The 21,556-nt window shown below is 48.7% G+C and overlaps 1 protein-coding gene across 1 annotated transcript in view; it reads right to left on the bottom strand.

Annotated features, from left to right (window-relative positions):
* The window catches only part of Fas1 (fasciclin 1 Fas1 domain-containing), an 80,521-nt gene extending 76,484 nt beyond the window's left edge, over nucleotides 1–4,037 (bottom strand). Inside the window, exon 1 of the mRNA XM_075691708.1 lies at nucleotides 3,864–4,037. Within this exon, the coding sequence (XP_075547823.1) occupies nucleotides 3,864–3,977 (114 nt within the window). The 5' untranslated portion in view covers nucleotides 3,978–4,037. The remainder of the gene's footprint in view (nucleotides 1–3,863) is intronic.
* Nucleotides 4,038–21,556: the final 17,519 nt, after the last annotated feature.

Consider the following 21,556-nt stretch of genomic DNA (forward strand, 5'->3'; position numbering starts at 1 on the left):
ATCACGCTCGGGACACTATAATCTGCGTGGAAGACGCACTCATATATAGAGAGCAGCCGAGGTTGGTCATTGGCTATGACGTACTGCTGCTGAGCAAGACGTAGCGGGTTCGATTCCCGGCCTCTGCGTCCGTATTCCGATGAGGGCGGAATGCACAAACGCCACTGTGTAGTACCAGGTGGTGGGCGCACGTAATCGAAAGTGTCCTCCACTGTGGCGGATCTCGTAGTATCTGCGTCGTTCTCGAAGGTTAAACATAATAAAATAGAATTAATAATGAATGCTCACACACTCAAGGAGAGAAGACTCTAAAAAGAGCTCAAATTAATTGAACAGGCGAGGCACATCGGAACGCCGAACAGGTTTGAAACCAGTCACTATACGCGTGGGCTGCAATCACAGTGTTTTTGTTGTTTCCTTTGATTGATATGAAAAAGAAAGAAGAAATGCTCAATTTCTTATGCGGGAGGTAGGTGCGAGAAAAAGCTTATCATTTCGTATGTTTTTAGACAATCCGAGTACAGAAAATTTTCTCAGCCCGGTCTTCCGAAAAACTTTTCAAGATATTTTTGGAAAATTTAGGTGAATATAATTATACTGAAGTCAAGAAATTGAAAAGGACAGTTAATATGCGTAGGTCACAACAAGAACCGAGAAGACACATGGCGCGAAATGTAAACATAAGTTAGAAGAAAGCAGCACGCTGTAGTAGTTCAACAAAACAAAGAACAGGAATCTGTCTGAACTGGGACGAAATTTTTAATTAATATTGTGTCGAAATTGGCACTGTATTGGCGTACGAAATCGGTAAACCAAAGGATTTAAAGTCAATTTATAAGCTACTTTTAATGGCGCTTTATAATCGGTTACTCTGCGGTGCCTCGCACTTAATTATAGTTCATACTGTGTTAGAGGCTTGGCTATAGACGTTTAATGTCGATACGTAAAATGAAGTATTGTAAATGAACGTAAATGACGAAACGCACCATTTCAACTGCCGAAGCAAAGTTTGTTGTGCTGGACCACTTGAGCACTGTGTTTCAAAGCCATCTACAAGTGTACGCAGACGGTTCGGTGTGCGCACAAACAGATAGCTGTGCAGCGGCATTCTGCATACCATCCCTTGGTGTGTCATAGTCTGACCGACTGGATCGCGTAGTTTCCTCTACAACAGTAGAAAGCGCCGCAATCACCGCGGCTTTGCGGAAACTACGGGCCTTTTCTGCACGAGATGTCGTGGTGCTGACGGATTCCAAGTCAGCATTACAGAGATTACATCGGGGCCTACCTCTAGAGAAATTTACAAGGCAGTCTCTGGCACTGATTGACGACCTAACGAGCAAAGGATTTAACATAAGGTTTCAGTGGATTCCATCACATGTAGGAATTGATGGAAACGAGGAAGCTGACGCCCTTGCACGCCTGGCGCTGACATGTGTCCCAAAAGTGAAAGCTCCAAAAGCTTTTCAAAACCCTAAGGGTGCCATCCGCCTTCACTATAGAGAGATGCACAAGAATTCACACGAATCCTGTGTGACTCATGGATTTACACGCGAACAAGCGACGCTTTTGTACCGCATCAGGACCGACTCCGCGTACACCCCAGCTTGGTTATTCAAGACTGGGCTTCGCGCTTCCCCACTCTGTGTTTTCTGTGGTGACATTGGCGACATCGAACATTTCATTTGGCGATGCCCGCAATTTGACACAGCATGAAAAGCGATGGTCGATAACCTACAAAAGTGCGGTCTTACGCACAGGACCTTTGAAGACGTTGTTTTCCCCGGAGGGCACGCGGCATTCAGGAAGAGAGCGCAACGAGTGCTGACAGCCTTCTTGCGCGACACGGGGCTCATCGACACCTGGTGACACAACGCTGATCTCAACTCGAAGGAGGATCAGGCGGAACAATTGCCAGCTATCCCCGCCTGCTTCAACATCACCACCACCACCACCAAAATGAACGCCTGTAAAAAGAAAGTATCTGGATTGCCCACAGCTTAGCCAGCTATGGTTGAAGTACTCAACAGCAAAGCACAGTCTTCTGCCTCCCAACGAAAATGCATCAGGACGCCCCGTAAAAACAAATTGCAACTGGCATGAAAACAGCGCATGGACAAGAACTTAACACTGCTGCTTATTAAGACGGAGTAACTGATCGCAGCATACATCATGCCACGCCCACTTTACAGTTATGGTGAAACGCATCCCATGTTATGCCACTCAGACCTAAAAAAATACCGCTTACAAACAAAACACGTTGCCGATAGCTGTGAAAATAGGCATACATGGACTGTTTCTCAATATTGACGTCGATGCTATTCTTGTACGCACCCAAATTTGCCTTAAGGAAAAGGTAAAAGAGAGAGAGAGAGAGAAAGGCTAACGACAGTGGTTTTCCCAAGAAAGTGACTGCGCGGACGATTTCCTCATCGCTGTTTGCCAGCGCCGAATGCTCGCTTTCCTCGCCTATTTTTTCTGGTCGGCCAGTGCGTAGCAGAACGCCCGAGCGACCAGCCACGGAGCATCGCTGGCGTTTGAGTGACGCATCAGGTTCTCAAGCGACGACTCATCTGTCTGTCGAGAATCGAATATGAGAAAGAGAAATCCCGTAGTGTAAAAACGCGCCCCAAACAGGCAACACGCCGACGCGTCGAGAGGGTGAGACTTCCGCAGACACGCGGCGTCAATGAAAGCACGTGCCGCTCCATGAGAACCTGTTTGCATGCATAGGCACGAGCTAAGCGTTGTAAATAAGGAAAAAGAGATGCACTACCGGTACACAAACGACCGCTCCTGACGACAGGCAGCCACTTTCGATGCAAGCAGCACCGCCCTTCCACCACGACGGTTAGAGAACCACGTTAGTGGGGGATACGAAACGTCGTGACTCATCCGGCATTAGACGGCTTGTCAGCGTTCACAGTTTTCTGCAGCGTCATCCTCGTTTGAAACATTATATGCCTGCGAGACGCTGTCTGCAGTTTTCTTTTTGGCAGAGACGGGGCACGCCTGCCCATTTCATGCTGAACTATTAACGCTCGCCGCTTCGCATTTTCTATCGGCAACTCCGCGACGGTTCCCGTGCTGTAGCACCGAGAATAAAGGCTCGCCCGTGCGTCACGCTGAAATCCGAGACGCTACGGTGGAAGTGCTTGTGGAGGGCATCCGCAACGGTCGGAGATTAGGCCCGCACGGAGCGATTCTCCGGCGAAAGGGCTTGTAGCCCCGCCCCACGGCGAATGCTACCGTGGCGGCCGCTTCACGTAACGTCCGTTTCGGCGGCGTGTCTCGTGCGCCAAGGAGGAGTCATCAGGCGGCGCATCTTTGGCAGATTCGCCTCGGCATTCGGCACGCTGTGCATACTGACTCGGTAGATGCGCGCGGACGAACCCCACACGCCCCGCACTGCAAGGGACTCGTTCCTGCCCCACATGTCGCGCTGCTTCCAGAAAGGCAGGATAAGCAGCCTGACCACGGTGATGGAAGCCGTTGCCGGCGAAGAGGCGACCCCACCCCATGGGGCGAGTGTGTCCGCGCGCACTGTGACGGCGGCGTCGGTGCCTGCTTTGCTCGAAGGAGCCGACGACCCGAAGCGCTTCTTCCGGCCCTGCAGAGGGTTCCTCCTTTGTGCGGTCAATTGCGCGCCCCATTCACGGCTCGCTCGCTCGGGCCGGCTCGTTCGGGTCGGCATGGAAAGACCGGAATGGGCGGCGCTGCCGGGCTGCGCGCACGGGCCGCTGCGGCGGTTTCGATCGACCGGCGCCATGACGGCTCGCCCATGCATGGGGTCCACAGAACATGGCGCCAAACTGGTCGCGCGCGCGCACTGCCAAGGCGCGCGAAGCAACCGGTCTACTTACCGAGGACAGCTCGCCGTCGTTGCGTATGGCATCCAGCACGTTCTCGGCCGCTCCTAGCGCGGCGACGATGGCGAGGAGCAGCGCGGAGCACACGGCCATCGGCGGCGTCATCATGATCGTGGCACGGGGACACAGCGCGGAACGACGCCGGCCGAGACGACGCCTAGCGCATTGTTCCCCCGCGAGCGGCGCTGCCTCTGCCGGAGAGGGGAGGGGGGACTAAGGGGTACGAGGGGGGGAAGGCGTTCGTGGCGTCCAGCTGACGTCATCCCCCGCCAAGCACCGGTTTTGCCCGCGCGCGCGCAACAAAGCCACCGCGGGGCGCCCGTCCGCTCGACCACGCTCTGGGCGGCGCCCACCGGCTGCCGCTGCTGCACCGTCATCGCGCACCGGTGTGTGACCCCCCACCACCACGAACAACCACCGGCAACAAAACTACAATGGACCCACCTACAGGAAACCTGGCCGCGTATTGTAGACTCATCGGGAAAAGGGACTCCGCTTTGCATCGGCGCTGACCTCCTCTCCTTCGCACCAAAAAACAGCGGCAAACGTGTGACGCATTAAAGGCACCTGGCCGCTCAACGAAACTGTTCGTGCAAGTCTCTCAAGTTGTCTTACAACCACCGCCACCAAAAATAATGTTACATTGGACCCACTTAAACATCGCGCGCGTCGAGACACCCTTCAGACGCAGCAACTCCGCTTCACGACGGTACCGGCCTCCCCCCCTGGCTCTGCGAGCTGGGGCAAATGCATAATGGATTAGCTTTTATAAGGACCCCGGCCGCTTATAGCGGGCTTCGAGCCGGTGGTGCGAGACGTCTTCACGGCCACTGTACGTTGTGACCGGCTACTGTGCGCGAGTTTCATGCAGGCGGTGCGACCCGCCGTGTAAAAGGTACTCGCGACAGCGAGAATCCCCCCGCTGTGTTCCGGCGAAAGTCGCGAGTGCATGGCCGACTGCGCGCCCGACTGCGCATCTGCGAGTTCGAGTGGCGGTGCGAGCGAAGAGTTTTTCAACGATAATTGATCTGCGTGCGCGGCCAGGTGTGCCAGCAGCGCTTACCACTGGCGGGACTCGGGTTTCGCACTGATTGGCAGCACGGCAGAGGGAGACGGCGGAGAAACGTGAGCGTCGAAATTGGCGCTACATTTTGCCGAAGCGCCGACTTGCAGCATTGGTAATATAATTGCAGCCCACAGAATAAGTTTCCACACAATCTGCCTGCTAAACAAAGCAGCAGGACAGGTGGGCTGCATGATTAGCAGAGTGGCACACAAGCGATATGGCATGAAAGAGGAGGACACACTCAGGTTGGTCAACAGCCTGATAGTCAGCCGGGTCACATACTCACTGCCGTACCATGCAATCACCAAAACCAAAAAAGAGCAAGTGGAGACCATCCTCCGGAAAGCGTATAAAACAGCTCTCCACCTCCCAAGGAACACATCAAACGACAAACTCATGCAACTTGGAATCAGCAACACTTTTGAGGAACTAAGGGAATGCCACCTCAACGCACAAGTACGAAGACTCAGCAATACAACAACGGGAAGGGCGCTCCTGACAAAGCTAGGTCGGGAAGTAGAAAAACCACAAAGTAGCAGGGCCACAATACCAGACCCACTAAGAAAGAAACTACGCATACAACCTATCCCTCGCAACGTGGACCCAAACCTCCATGCGAGTAGGAGACAGGCTAGGGCAGAGTTTTACGAAAAGACGATGGGACATCGGGACAATACAGTCTATACCGATGCGTCCCTATACTCACAAGCGCACAAAAACAACGCTGCAGCGGTAGTAGTAAATAATCAAGGAGAATTAATCACAGGACTCACGGCCGAGGTGGCTAACATAACCGAGGCAGAGGAAATTGCTGTCGCACTGGCAGCGGAAGAAGGTTACAGATTCACAAGAGGCGTGCCGGAACTATATAAGAGGCAGAATTAGTAACACGGCGCTCAAGATCCTCAGCAGAGTTCCAATCGCTGAGGGACAACCCACACATAACATTATCTGGATACCAAGCCACGCAGGGATCAGGGGCAACGTAGGGGCGGACAGCCTAGCTCGAGGGATGACCAGCCGGACAGGGACGTCAACCGCCCCAGAGGGGCCACAGATCAACTGCGGGAACAGCTATTCAGAGCTATTAAACCTCTATAAGGGGCTAAGATATCAATATCCCCCACCACATAAAGCATTAACAAAGGAGGAGGCCGCAGGATGGCGGAGACTGCAAACGGGCACCTTCCCAAACTTACACATACTAAGTAGGATGTTCCCCACGCGGTATAGCGCAACCTGTCCGTGGTGTGGAGCTAAACCAACATTATACCACATTACATGGGAGTGTACGAGAAACCAGGCATTCCACAAACACAAAACACCAAGTGCGGAGCAATGGGAGAGCTGGCTCACCAGCCGCGAGCTAGAGGCTCAAAGAGCTCTTATAGCGCACGCGTGCGAGGCGGCCCGGCTCAGTGGAGCCCTGGACTAGGGGCCCATCCATGGCTGAAGAGGACCCAAGCTTCAAGAACGAAGACTTCGGCCTCGACCCGCTAAAACCTTAAAAGAGTCAATAAAGTTTTCCATTCCATTCCATTCCCGTGAATTTGTTGGTCGCCTATTAGCCGTGTCAATTGGCAGGGAGGGCAGAGTTTACATTTAGTTAATGATAGGGCAGTATCAGTGTGCTTGTGAGTAACGCGCGGACTGTAATAAATTGGTGGGTGATGGGGCACCTCGAATGAAAGCATGTACTAGCGTCAGAACTTCAGCTAGTTGGTATTGATGCATGTTAACCTGTCAGAATGTGGAATCTCCGGTCCATATTTTTTGAAGATGACAACCCGATCCATAAGTACGCTCTCCCCCTCCCCCGCCCCCCCCCCCCACCACACAGCCTTCTAGAACTCTCCACAACCACCATTTCTACACTGCATACTGCACAAGATCGTGTCATCATTCTAATCCAGACGTCTACCGTCGTGAGCGCTGCGACTGAGCGACTCTAGGCCTGTGTTGAGCAATAAATAATCTAATGAATTTCGTATGTCTGAGCAATGCGCGCAACAGGAAGGTAGGGTCATGTAAATTTGCATGTGATCCTGTCGCTCTTGGACCGTCCAGCTGTGCTATAAGAAATACTTTTCTGCTATAATTTTTATTTTCTCCAGAAGGTATGAAACTTGTAACACCTTTGTCAGTGGTACAGCACGAGAGCCATCGTGGGAAGACCGATAGAAAATACAGCGAGCATATTGTTGAGTTTGAGTGTATTTATCCCTTAAAGAATCGCTAAAAGTGATAACATTGGTTACTCTTAATATTAAGAGTACCTTCCTAAACTGTAAACAAACGAACGACAAGGTCGGGCGCACCTATAATTAGAGAAGATTCTGTAGCAAGAGATCGAATGCCCTTTGGGAGCCTGTATCTGATAACTGGTTGCATGTCAGCTGATATTCTATTTTCTCTATAACCGCTATCGATCTCCAGTCTGCATGTACCGTCACAGTTGTATGAGAAGTCTTGGTTTGACCCGCTACAGGTTACAGTAAGTAATTGTTCCAGTTCGGAGTAGCCAGACATCGTATGCGGCCGGAATGTAGTTGCTGGAGTCCGAGAATGGGGCTGTCATCTCACTTGTTTATTCCAAAAATGACTCCACCTTAAGTGTCTTTAATAGAGGTAATGCTGGAAAGGGCGTCGCCTTTGGATTTCCTTTCACTACGCAGACGGGCAGATGCGCATGTCTTGATTGCCCAATGATCCATTTGCGAGAACAGGGGAACGCCGCTGCCTCTGTGTGCAGCTAAAGCGACTCAGAGCAGCGGCACGCATATACCGCGATAAATGATAGGTAGTACCACGCCACTCTTTTTGTTTATTCTTCGCATTTGGTCAGCGTAAAAGAAGACTCAGGCTTTGCAAGGCGGCGGCGCGAAAAAGAGAGGGGAAATGCCGGACCAGTTGTCCAGGAGTGTCGGCGGCGGGCGGAGCGAGTGCGCCTTCCGGGCCTCGTGTGCTCGCATAGTGCGCAACCAGGGTTGCCAGGCGTCCCCTACCTATTCAACAAGTTCAATGCCCACGGGCGCGGACAAAGAAACGCTCGCCCCTCTTCGGGCGAGGCAGCCAAGGAATTGCTCAATTGCCCCAGTCTATTCAGCGTTCCGTAAACGAGAGATGAGACGGCGCTTACGAAGGATAGCTTCCATCGGATCCACGTGGCTTCGCGGAGCGTCGAAAATGTTCGAGTCAAGATAGCACTTAATACATCGAAGCACACAGTGCTGGCTGCAACAATTGAGGCTTAGCACTCGCAAAATTTATCTTACAGCAGTTATATTCGTGATTAGCCATCATGGGGGTCAATCGTCTGGCTATGACGCCGATCGGCTAACATGAGTGGCGGATGCTCGCGAGTCGACGAATCAGAAGGCCCTCCTACATTACAGTTTTCTGAATGGCAGCCCCGGTCACAAAGTATTATAACACTCTGACCAAAGTCCAGTCACAATGTAAGCTGAGTCCGTACACATCTGCAGAATACAAAGTGTTGAACCAAGTAGACGTTCTTCAAGCACTTGGCTTAACCTTCTATCCATAATTACGACTGTGTGCTTAGAAAATCACAGGAAATGTCGAATTGAAGAACATGTTTTCTCTTCAATGACTAGTTCCCATTTAGATTAAGATGTTGTGCGTAGATTCATCCAATTCTACTCGCCTTTATGAGTCCAACACTTACCCACTTGAACTGCCTAGGTATAGTAATTTACTAACGGATTATTCTTGTGCTTTCTTCCCATCTTCTTGGAGCCTCACCTATATGCGCGATAGGAAGTTTGTTATCAGATTACAATAGGGACACAAGCACGTACAGATAATTTGAACATAGAGGAATATATAAAATGCACATTGACTACCGTTAATGGGGTACAAAATAGCTTTTGTGCTGCTAGCATCATCATAACCATCATCATCGTCTTGGGGAAGGTTAAATGTGCGCCGAATGCAAGTACCAGTAAATGGGCTTACAGTATAATCGCTGTATACTGGCCGACAAACTTGTGGCTGCAAAAGTATCTGCGTTCTCCGTAATAAAGAAATAAATTCCTACATAAAGCCTATCTAAAGCATATGAACCCTTTAACTGAATAGTGCAATATATTCAACGTGTGCTTTGACACACTTGCTTTTGTTTCATTTTGCCATTCGGTATGTGCCACTGGACTAGTACGCATTTTTGTCCATTTCTTCGGGAAGGGCATGTGCCACTATGACACTAAAGGCAGGTATTACTTAAATGTAGCTGGACATATGTGTGGTACTTCTGTGTTCATACACGTCATTTACACTCCTCAATCGACAAGCTGCATGCATTGTCTTCGTCCTTGAAAGGTCTCTAAATAAGCTATGCATCCGCTTCATTTGGTGTTTGCATTTCAGCGTATTCTGTGCCCGCGAGCACTCATAGCGGTAACGCTAGCATGACGAGGAGTGGGAGCTCGTCCAAAAGCGAAGGCTGGCCCTTTCACCCTTTCAACCCTTCGGCATTTACAAAACTCACATTACGCGACCCCCAAAGCTCCTTGCGTGAGAAGTCGGCGCACGTGAAGCCCTGGCAGCCGCCGCAGATGACCGTCAACATGGGGCGCGAGTGCACCGTATGCGCTCCGTCGCGTGGACAGTCGTGCGCAGCCACGGCCGGACCAGGGAAAGTAAACGCGTGCTCTCCTCCCTTTGCGCGCGTCCGAACCCGTGACCTCGCAACACTGGGCACGCTGGCAGACGGCGCGCATAAAGCCACCATCCTCCTAGCCTCACCATCGTACGCTTGCCCACGCACCCGCGGCATATACGCTGCGCGGATCGCTAATTCTCCTCGCACTTGTACTTTATTTGGAATATCACGGCAATGGCGACAACGAAAATTCGCCTGAAGTGACCTTATAATTGCTATCGCAAGATTGCACGACAGTCGCGGCCTTTGTTTGAGATTACATCTCGTGAACAATGTAAAGCTTCACATCGATTCCAACATGTTTATCGGAGCTGCATATTTTTCTCCTGGATTGCGGCGTCATCTCGTAGCATATGAAGTGTTGTCTTCATGGGCGACCTCCGCCGTTGGGGATGATACAATGGTATAACACAAATAATACTAATTTTCATCGAAAACTGGTGGCAATAAGATGACTTACACTACCATTACTTAGTGCCACATTCACCTGAATTTAGGTTGCGGTAGAATTCTTTCCGTAGCTCTTGGGGTTTACCTTGCAAACAATAAATACTGACGTCACAAAGTTTGTTCTCAGTGTCTACTATTGCTGTTAGCCGCGAATTCTCAAATGTCAGCAGCGAGCTGTTAAGCTGAATGTACTGGCTACGAAGCAACGAATCGTGAACGTCCCCATTGTGGTGGCGCTTCGCACATCACGTGACTTGACGCGTTCCCACGGTATAGCACTACGTACTGTGTCTCTTGGTATACGCGATATCCTTCCTGCGAGCGTCAGAGCGTGCAGACTGACACGCGATCACAGCTGCGACGCATGGTCCTGTTTTCGACGAACCATAAACGAACGTGACTCCCTCTCTCTGTTTTGTTTGTAGCTGTCACTACGACAACAAAGTGGAGTCTGGTGTGAACGTTGAAATCTGCGTGCCGAAGACCGATGTGTCGATCACTGTTGATTACTGGTACCCGAGCGGTAAAGAGCTTAAGTTTACGTTCATACGGTGTTTTGGCAGTGTCCAGTTCCTGCTAAGATGCGCCGGTTTATTTATTTATTTATTTATTAAGATGTCATAGGTAAGCTGTTCCTTACATAAGCTTCATTGTTCAGACCCTTTTTTTCTATAATCGATCCAAGAGGCTGGCTTGTCAAACAGTTACTCACTCTCTGTCATCAAGAGTGTGTGTGTGTGTGTGTGTGTGTGTGTGTGTGTGTGTGTGTGTGTGTGTGTGTGTGTGTGTGTGTGTGTGTGTGTGTGTGTGTGTGTGTGTGTGAAGATGAACCATCAAGATTACATATTCTATACTAAATACTTGCTTTCATCAGCTAGACACTTGATATCCCACTGAGATACCACAGGAAGTGCATTTTCTTGTCATGTGTCTCCTTATTTTCTTCAAGAGCATTTCTTTCCTTTCGTCGAATTCCCTACAGAGTAGCATGTAGGCGAATCGGCGTTGGCTGAACACGATGTTTATATTTGAAGACCTTTCTCCCTGTTTTAACGATCAGTGTTCTTCATTCTTGAGTGAGGATATAAGGCCAGAGATGCTCACTTGCCCCAGGAGCCTCCATTTCATGGTCCTTTCCTGATTGAAAGCTTGCGTTCCGTGCCATTTGAGGGTGCTGAAAGGGTATTTATGAATGAAGCACTGCACAAATGTGCTAACTCATTCTAAAAGGCATATTACTCCTTCAAAGCTGGATCTACATTTGGTCGGTTGTAATGGTATTAGCAATTACAGATGTCAAAGAAGTTGAAATTATTAGTTATGTGTGATTGCGGCTAAACCATGGCGCAAAATTAGTCGTCCCGACATCACAGATTTCTCTCTATTTCATTTACACTTACTTTATTTTTTGTGCATGAAGCTGACATAAAGCTTGTTTAAGACAGTTTCTGCTTGTTTTCGATTACTCTGTTTTCCATTCAGTGGATCCTCTGAAAATATATTTAGCCCCGTCATTGCAAGGCCTAAACTTATTACATAAAGGAGAAGGAACTTCAGTGATGCTTCCACTAGTCTCTAGTTTTTACGTCATTTCGGGCACCTGTAGCCTCAGGACACAGCAGCACTTAAATATCTTTATTTCAAAAAGTATAATCTAAAAATATGCCCTAACATAATGGACACATTTTGTGTGTTATGAAAGGATACAGTCACTTCTTGACCCTAATGGGGTTGGGTGGTCCAGTATGCGAACAATGACACGTACTTTTTACGAGGGGTAGTCCACGAAGCGGGCGGTAAGAGTAAAGTGATCGCAATGGTGGAAAAACAACCGCCGGAAAGTCAGCTCTTACTGCACATCATCTTCCACATCATTTAGTCGAGCACTCGGCGGCAGCACGGCACCAAAAGACCCAAAGCACTGAGAGGGTTACAGAGTTTTTATGCACTCTTGTCAATGCAGCAGTCGTAAACAGAGGCCTTCGCCAGCGATTGCGGGCGCCGCCTCTGTTTACATTTCATGTGCTGTGGCTGTCGACAACTGTTTATGCAGTTCTCGGCTGTTCATGTAGCTGTCACCGTGCGTTAGACACGGAGCCTCTCTGGGGTCGCTATATTTCACGACGGTGTCGCGGAAGCAGCGCTTGCTGTAGTCGTGTAGTTGTTAATCGTTTTGACAACCACGACAACCACCATGCTCATGGCAGTCTGCGGGCGCCTCTAACGCACACATCTTTGTCGAAGCAGGCAGCAGGCAGCTTCTGCATCATCATCATCATGAGCAGCAGCCTATTTTATGTCCACCGCAGTGCGAAGGCCTCTCCCGGCGATCTCCAATTACCCCTGTTCTGCGCCAACCGATTCCAACTAGCGTCCGTGAATTTCCTAATTTCATCGCCCAATTAGTCTTCTGCCGTCCTCGACTGCACTTCCCACCTCTTGGTACCCATTCTGTCACCCTAATGGTGCAACGGTTATCTCACCTACCCATTACATGACCTGCCCAGCTCCGTTTCTTTTTCTGTTAATGTCAATTAGAATATCGTCTATACCCGTTAGCTATCTGATCCAAACCGCTCTCTTTCTGTCTGTTAACGTTATGCGTAGCAGTATTCGTTCCATCGCTCTTTGTGCGGTCCTTAACTTATTCTCGAGCTTCTTTGTCAGTCTCCAAGTCTCTGCCCCATATGTCAGCACTGGCAAAATGCGCTGATTGTACACTTTCCTTTTCAATGATAATGGTAAGCTTCCAGTCACAAGCTGACAATGTCTGCCGTATGCGCTCCAGCCAATTTTTATTCTTCTGTGAATTTCCCTCCCATGATCAGGGTCCCCTGTGAGTAATCGACCTAGGTAAACGTACTCCTTCACAGAATCTGGAGGCTGACTGGCGATCCCGAACTTTACTTCCCTTGCCCGGCTATTCATGATTATCTTTGTCTTCTGCATATTAATCTTCAACCCCACTCTTAGATTCTCTCTGTTAAGGTACTCAATCATTTGTTGTAATTCGTCTCCACTGTTGCTGAACAGGACAATGTCATCTGCAAACCGAAGGTTGCTGAGATATTCACCGTTGATCCTTACTCCTAAGCCTTCCCAGCTTAATAGCTTGAATTCTTCTTCCGAGCACACAGTGAATAGGATTGGAGAGATTGTGTCTTCTTGTCTGACCCCTTTCTTTATAGGTATCGTCCTACTTTTCTTGTGTCGAATTAAGGTAGGTGTGGAATCTCTGTAGATATTTTCCAAGATATGCACGTAAGTGCTTGTACTCCTTGATTACATAAAGCCTCTATGACTGCTGGCATCTCTACTGAATCAAATGCATTTTCGTAATCCATGAAATCCATATAGAAATTCTGTTTGCACTTTGCTGTTTGTACTTTGTACTTATATAATACTGGAAATAAGCTAATTGGCCTATAATTTTTCAATTCTTTAACGTCTCCTTTCTGTGGATTAGTATAGTGCTTGCATTCTTCCAGTTTTCTGGGACCTTTGCAGTCGATAGACACTTCGTATAGAGAGCCGCCAGTTTTCTAAGCATTATGTGTCCTCCATCTTTGAATTAATCGACTGTTATTCCATCTTCTGCTGTCGCTTTTCCCCGTTTCGTGTCTTGCAAGACCCTTCTGACTCATCGCTAGTTATAGGAGGAGTTTCTGTGTACCGTGTTCATTACTGTTTCGAATGGAGTTCTCCTGGGTCCTCTGGGTACTGTACAGGTCAGTATAGAATTCCTCCGCTGTTTTTACTATAGCCTCGAGGTTACCGATGATGTTACCGTCTTATCTTTCAGTGCATACATGTCGGTTTGTTCTATGCCAAGTTTTCTTCTCACTGATTTCAGGCTGCGTCCATTTTTTATGGCTTCCTCAGTCTTTCTTATGTTATAATTTCGTATATCCCTTATTTTCGCTTTATTTATCGGTTTTAACAGTTCCGCGAATTCTAAATTATCTCTTGAGTTGGACACTTCCATTCTTTGTCGTTTCTTTATTAGGTCCTTTGTTACTTGGGAGAGCTTGCCTACTGGTTGCCTTGGTGTCTTACCTCCCACTTCAATTGCTGCCTCTGAAGCCAGCCTAGTTATGGTTTCATTCATAACCTCGATGTCATCTTCATCTCTTCGTTCTAAGGCTGCATATTCGTTTGCAAGTACCAGCCTGAATTTGTATGCTTTTATCCTTACTGCATCTAGGTTGTCCTGTTTCTTCTTGACCAATTTTACTCTTTCTCTGTTCAAATTGAGGTAAATCCTAGCCCTCACTATCCTGTGATCACTGCACTTTGCCCTACCTAACATTTCAACACCCTGCGCTATGCTGGGATCGGCAAAAAGTATGAAATCAATTTCATTTCTTGCTTCACCATTAGGACTTTTCCAGGTCCGCTTTCTCTTGCTACATTTCCCGAAGAAAGTGTGCATTATTCGCAACTTATTCATTTCCGCGAATTCTACCAGCATCTCACCTCTAGCGTTCCTAGAATCGACGCCATAGTTGCCAATTGCTTGTTCACCAGGCTGCTTCTTCCCTACTTTTGCATTAAAGTCGCCCATTACTACAGTATAGTGAGCTTGCACTTTTGTCATCGCTAATTTAACATCTTTATAAAACTGTTCCACTGTATCGTTATCGTGACTGGATGTTGGGGCGCAGGCTTGTACTACCGTTAATCTATACCTGTTATTAAGTTTGATTACGGCTACTTCTACCCTCATTAATGCTGTAGAATTCGTCAATGTTGCCCGCTATTTCCTTATGAATTAGGAATCCTACCCCGTATTGCATCTTATGTGGGAGACCTCTATAGCAGAGGACATGGCCGTTAGCCAGCACTGTATAAGCTTCACCAGTTCTAATCTCACTAAGGCCAATGATATCCCAAACAATGTCTGATAGTTCCTCAAAGAGTTCTGCTAAGCTAGCCTCACTCCACAGCTTCTGCACTTACCCACAATATATTTTGTAGAAGAACTGGGTGAGGACAGCGTTAAATAATGACACGAATGCTAACGTATATATTCTGGCCGCTTCATCTACCCTGCGGCATATAACTGAATTCTAGTGCCGCGCTTTATTGCACTACCGGTCCACGACAATCCATGCTAGAATATGCCGACCAGAAAACCTGTGTTGAGTGGTAGCAGCGCAGGCTTGGCAGCACACGCCAATCCTTACCTGCCCGCATAAGCAGATGCAGTAATTCAGACGGAAGGGTGTAATTAATGTATAGACGGCATTTGTGTAGTGACCTCTAGTATTGCCGCTATATCATTGCAATCTGTTTTCACATTTAAAAGAAGGCTACATCTCTCCTGCCTTATGGCGAAAATAGTTTTCTCGCATGGACAGTGTATCGTGCCAGGTTGATTAACAGATGCAGCCACAAGGCTTCTCTCCCTCGCGCGCGAGCTTACACTAACTCAGCGGAACACCAGCGAATTCACGAAGACACGTCTTCACAGATTGGATCGAAGTTTGCAACTCCGTCTTCCACCAGGGTTGGCACGAGCGGAAACAACACTTCTGTGCCGCCTATGGCTCGGCGTGGCTTTCACGAACTCCTGCTCCTTCCGCATTGGAATGGCCGACAGCCCTGCTTGCGACACCTGCGCTGCGAAGAGACGATTGCGCACCACCTCTGTGACTGTCCACGTTACAATGTGCCAAGAAAAGTGCTCGTGACCACGCTCGAAAAACTGGACAATCGCCCCTTGACAGAAGAGAAAGTTCTAGGACACTGGTTCAGACGGGTTTCGGCACTGAAGGCCTTAAGGGCTTTGCTCAAGTTCTTAAGGACATGTGAATTGTGAGACTGCCTTTGACTATTGTTGTGCGTAACATCGCTTTGCTATGTGCATTTTTTTCTTGTTTTTTTTCCTCTCTTCCTTCTCCTTTTATTCCCTTTACCCTTTCCCCAGCACAGGGTAGCCATTCGGCATTTACACTGGCTAACATCCCTGTCTTTCCTTCCCTTTTGTTTCTCTCTCTCTCCCTCCATCCTCTTGAGAATAACAGGCCTCAGTAAAGCTGCACGCGAGCTTCATTGCATGTACAAATCTTTAACAATGGCCTTGGGCTGCATGCACTACGTCGAAGAGCATGCAGTCGAGCGAGCACCCATCGTGTTCAATGGAGGCCTGCCCGCAGTGGGGCGCACACGCTCCGTGATTCCAGGCGGAAGCGTCGGTGTCGAGCGACGAGTTACGCCTCCATTGCGTGTGCTCACCCGTGCGGAAGAACGCATAATTTCCCGATGTTCACAGCACATGTGTGTAGACATCACTGTTAGACAACGAAACATATGACAAAAATATGGGCCACTTGTGTTATATGAGACGATGGATTTTCGCTCTTCGGGCTTGAAACCGATTGAAACTTGCAAATGTAGTCCAAGCGGCGTACTCGAGCAGTTATCTAGAACAGCGCTCCTTGACAATATTGTTGTCTTTGACGCAAGAACGAGACTGTTCTCATTACTTTCTGCCTTATTTCGATATAGTGGGCAAAGCAGGCTCTCTGTTCATCCAGTCACAACTTGGTTTAATTTTCTTTCATATACTCATTTCCACGTCCCATGGCCAAGTACACGTCACATGGAAATTGTTTACTTAATGAAGCCAAGAGAGAGAATTAAAAAAAGGCAGTCTGCCAAGTACTCAGAGTGCCGGGCTCTGCGATTTATTTTTGCTGGAAACCTCGTTTGCGCAGCCTATAAACATTGCATGTCTTTAAAAGGTGGGTGGCTTTTTCGTAATTCGAGGCGCAGCAACAGACACCGGATTCGGGAGCTTAGTGTGTTCTGTAAATCTCTTACGATGCCCCTTATAACGTGCTACACGATTCTGCATGTCTCTGTTTCACGATTGACTGACTACATGTCCGCGATTCGTCTTAACGCTTTTCAGCTGCCTTCAACATCTATTCCGCAATGCCTCACGTGCGTTCTCTCGATCTGCAATGTTTGCAGGATTTGTGATCAACGTCTCGCTAGCTGCAATCGTCAGATGCGCACGGCCTACGTCCCATCACGAGCGCTGGGTATTCTCAGCGCATGCGGCTACGTTACGTCGTGATTATGCAATCGGCTGACTGAGCGTTTCAAAACTGATAGCGCCCAACTGTGACCGCGACTACGGCGCCCCCTTATTTAATTATTCGATTTTCACTAATAACGGCGTTGATCTTTGTCAAGGTGACGTCTTACGCATGGGCAAATTGAAATATCTCTCATTTTCAGGTAGCCGCTCCTGTTTCGGATCAGTAAAGAAGTGAAAGAATAAATAAATAAATAAATAAATAAATAAATAAATAGTTTGTAAAACGATCGCTTCTTGCTCAGCAGCTCATTTTAACAACATTGTAATGTACGCACGACCATACACCTTAAAAACCGCGTGACACCTTCAAACTCCGCGTACTCCCTGGATACTGATGGAAATGTTTATAGTTTAGGATGATTGCAGCATAAAGTCATTTCCCGCGGGAAGTGCCGCCCTCTACATATGAAGAGAGATTCCTCATGTGGCTTTGAACGTCACCGATCTTTGCACCGATACTATTGAAGTAGTGGCTGTGAGGATACGGCTTGGCTTCCGAACTCTTTCTGTTGCATCCGTATACGTGTCTCCGCGGAAGAAGGTAGCAATGGACTTGTTTCTCCAGCAGCTTTGTGACCGTTGCCCAGCGCCCCGAATTATATGCGGGGACTTCAACGCCCATCACTCTGTCTGGAGTGACAGGAACACAGATTCCCGCGGACGCAAACTTGTAGAAGTTATCGACAGTTTGGACCTGTGCGTGGCCAATGACGGAAATTCCACTTTCTTCCGGCCTCCAGCCTCAGCCACATCCATAGACCGAACCTTGCATTCATCTGACGTCCGCGTGAAGTGGTCAACTGCACCTGACCGCATGGGAAGTGATCACTATTTAGTGTTTACTGCCGACTTCCATATGTGCGGCTGTAAAATTAGCCATGTTGTTAATTGGGACAAATACAGGGAGCAACTTGCATGTGTTTCTGGTGATGTGATAGACAAAATGACTTCTGGTAAGATGGCTGCTACCACAGCGGTCAGGTTGCCTAATCATTTCCGACTCCGGATTTAAAACTCAGGAACCTTTGCGCAGCGCGCAGAAGGGCGGAGCGACGACTGATGCGGAAGAAGGACGACAGATCCTTGAAGACGACCTTCAATAGGCTTAACTGTGCCATTCGACGCCATACGAACAAGCTCTGTAGGTCGCAGTGGGCATCTTTCTGCGCTAGCTTGACATTTTTCTCACCGATGACGGGAATTTGGCGAGTCATTGGCAGTCTTGCTCGTCCCAGTAAACATTTCCTAGTAAAGCTTTCGAAGCGCTTGCACTGCGCAAGCAGAAACCTCTCGTGTCTGTGGCAGAGGAATTTGCAGATGTATTTGTAAGTGCAAGTTCAGGAATTCATCCCTGCGCTCTGCCTGCAACATCTACGTCTGTGATGGACGCCCCGTTCACACTTCGAGAGCTACAGACAGCACTCAGCAGCCTGCGGCGTAGACGTGCACCAGGTCCCGACGGCATTACCAACCAGATGATGCAGGACCTACCCCTGGAACACCGGAAGATGCTCCTAAGCTATCTCAATCGAGTGTGGGAGACTGGCGACGTTCCTCCTTCATGGAAGGTGGCGTGTGTTGTCCCAGTGCTGAAGCCCGGCAAGGAAATGACAGACTTGGCCTCGTATCATCCGGTACCACTGACGTCGCGTGTGGCTAAGCTCATGGAGAAGCTGGCAAGTAAGCGTTTATCTTGGTGGCTCGAGCATAGAAGGGCTCTGCCAACATGCATGACTGGATTCCGAACAGCTTTAAGCGCGCAAGATAGCGTCTTGGACTTGATAAGCCATATTGAACATCATAGAGCTTTTGGCCTTTCAACACTAGTTATTTTCCTAGACGTATCAAAGGCTTATGATAGCGTCCTTCAGAGCTCAATACTAAATAGTTTGCAGGCCATGGGCGTACAGGGCTATCTTCTGCGATTCATTCACTCATTTATCAGTAATCGTAAAATTCAAGTGCGGTTAGGAAGTACCACAAGCACCGAAAGGGCGGTATCGCGAGGTGTACCTCAGGGAAGTGTTCTTTCCCCAACGCTCTTTAACGTTGCAATGGCTGGTCTCCCCGCTGAAGTGCAAGAACATTGCAGGCATGTCCATATGTCGATATACGCGGACGACATTTGTCTTTGGTTAACCGGATATCCACACAAGCGTTTAGCTCTGATAGCTCGACAGGCATTACTTTCAGTTCAAAATTACCTTTAAGGTGTTGGGTTGACTCTCTCGGTGGAAAAATCTGGCTTCATCATGTTTCCAGGTAGAGGATAGAGAGAGAGAGAGAGAGAGAGAGAGAGAGAAACTTTATTGATTCTATCAAGGGGTTTAGCGGTGAGCCGTCTTGCGCTTGCTGCCTGGCTCTTCAGCACGGGTGTGCCCCTATTCCAGGGCTCCACTGAGCCTGGCCACTTCGCACGCGTGCTGCACCATTGCCCTTTGGGCGGTGCAGGAGTTTCTGTATTGTGTCGGGTACATTTTGCTTAGTATGTGTAGATTATAGAAAGTTCCGGTTTGTAGCCTTCTCCAGTCGGCTGCTTCCTGTTGTGTAAGTAGTGTGTGTGGCGGAGGATATTTGATTCTCTGCCCTCTATAGTATAATATTTCCGCACACGTCGGCTCCACCGTCGTAGGGTTCTCGAGAGGCTCTATCTGTCCAGCTCGGTATGTGATCTCGCGAACTAGACTGTCTGCTCTCACGTTCCCTTCTATCCCGGTATGGGCCGGTATCCAGAAAAGTTTGTTTCCCTTTATTTCCGAGGGTTCCTGCTTCTTCCTCTAATTCCAGGTAGAGGAAGAAGGTATGCGCGGCTGAAGATAGACCTTAATCAATCTTGTCTTCGATAATTGAAACACAAGCGCTTTTTGGGCGTCATTATTGACTACCGCCTACAGTGGCGACGAGCTGTGGACTCGGTTGTGACATCGATATCTTCGCGTCTCAATGTGATCTGTAGAGTTGCAAGTGAGCAATGGGGAAATCACCCTTCTTCAATGATTAGGTTGCACGATGCACTAGTGACGAGTCGAATAATGTATCAGCTCCCTTTAATTTCCCCATCGATATCACAGCTGGAACGACTTGAGGTTCTGCAGAAAAAGGGCCTAAGAAGGGCTCTTGGCGTTCCGCAGACTGCGCCTAACAATGCAGTACTTTATGAATCTCTATCGAGACCTCTTAGCCTAGTCGCTTCACAAAGGTTATTGATGCAAATTGGCCGCCTCAAACAGACGGCAGCCGGCCGAGCCCTTCTGCAGCGCCTTCGAAAGAGATCCGAGTCCCGAGCGTACTTGGCCCTTAATACTCTTGGTTACCTGGGTCTTGACGCTAGAGATCGAGCTAAGAGGTTGAAACCACCTTGGTCTTTCGCGAGCCTCGATTGTTCGTTGGCAATTCCTCACGTTCGTGCTAAGCGGAGTTCTCCTTTGGCGGCAACGCGTTTGCTCGTACTGGAACATCTTGAAACTGAATATGCACGTCATCTTCAAATTTTTGCTGATGGCTCTGTGGACAAGGTCGGAGGATCTAGTGCAGCTGCTTTTCACATTCCCTCTTTGAAGTATGATTGGTCCGTTCGCTTCACTGCGGTCGTGTCCTCCACAACGGCCGAAAGCGTCGCCATTGAGGCAGCTCTCAAAAAGCTACGGTTTTGTACGCCTCAACCTGTTGTCATTCTTACACATTCGAAATCCGCCCTTCAAAGGTTAGAGCACGGGTTCCCTACTGATGCCTTATCTCTAAGCTCCCTACTTTCGGTGCAAAATCTCCGTGTCAAAGGCTTCTCCATACGATTCCAATGGGTGACATCAGACATAGGTATCATAGGCAACGAGATGGCGGACAGTCTCGCCCATAGAGCGCTGTCTGGAAATCCTTTGAGAAAAGTGCCTCAAGAAGACAAGAGACTCTTCAGAGAAGCGGTATCGTGCCATTTCAGTTCTTTGTGGAGCTCACCTCACAAGCCATGTGTGATCAAGGGTCTCAAAAGAAACCAAGCCACCTTACTGCTCCGTATTCGCACGGGCTCTGCTCGTACCCCTGCGTGGATGCATAAGACTGGCCTGGCGTTATCACCATTATGTTGAACGTGTGGTGTGTGCGGTGACATAGAACATTACCTAATGTGCTGTAGTGTGTACAACGCGGAAAGGAGGGTGTTATTCGGGTCCCTCAAGAACACAGGACTTCCGCACAGTTCTCTTCAGGACATTGTTTTCTCGCGCGGGAACCGGTTGTGTAGGAAGGAGGTCTCTCGCCTTCTGTTAAATTACCTACAGGACACGGATTTGGCTTCCACATGGTGAACTGAGGAGTCACCATTTGTAATTGGGAGGTCTGTGCATGATTATGTGATTTATTTATTTTAAGCTTCGCTACGG

This window comes from Dermacentor variabilis, chromosome 5 (genome assembly GCF_050947875.1).
Source record: "Dermacentor variabilis isolate Ectoservices chromosome 5, ASM5094787v1, whole genome shotgun sequence".
Lineage (NCBI taxonomy): Eukaryota > Metazoa > Arthropoda > Arachnida > Ixodida > Ixodidae > Dermacentor > Dermacentor variabilis.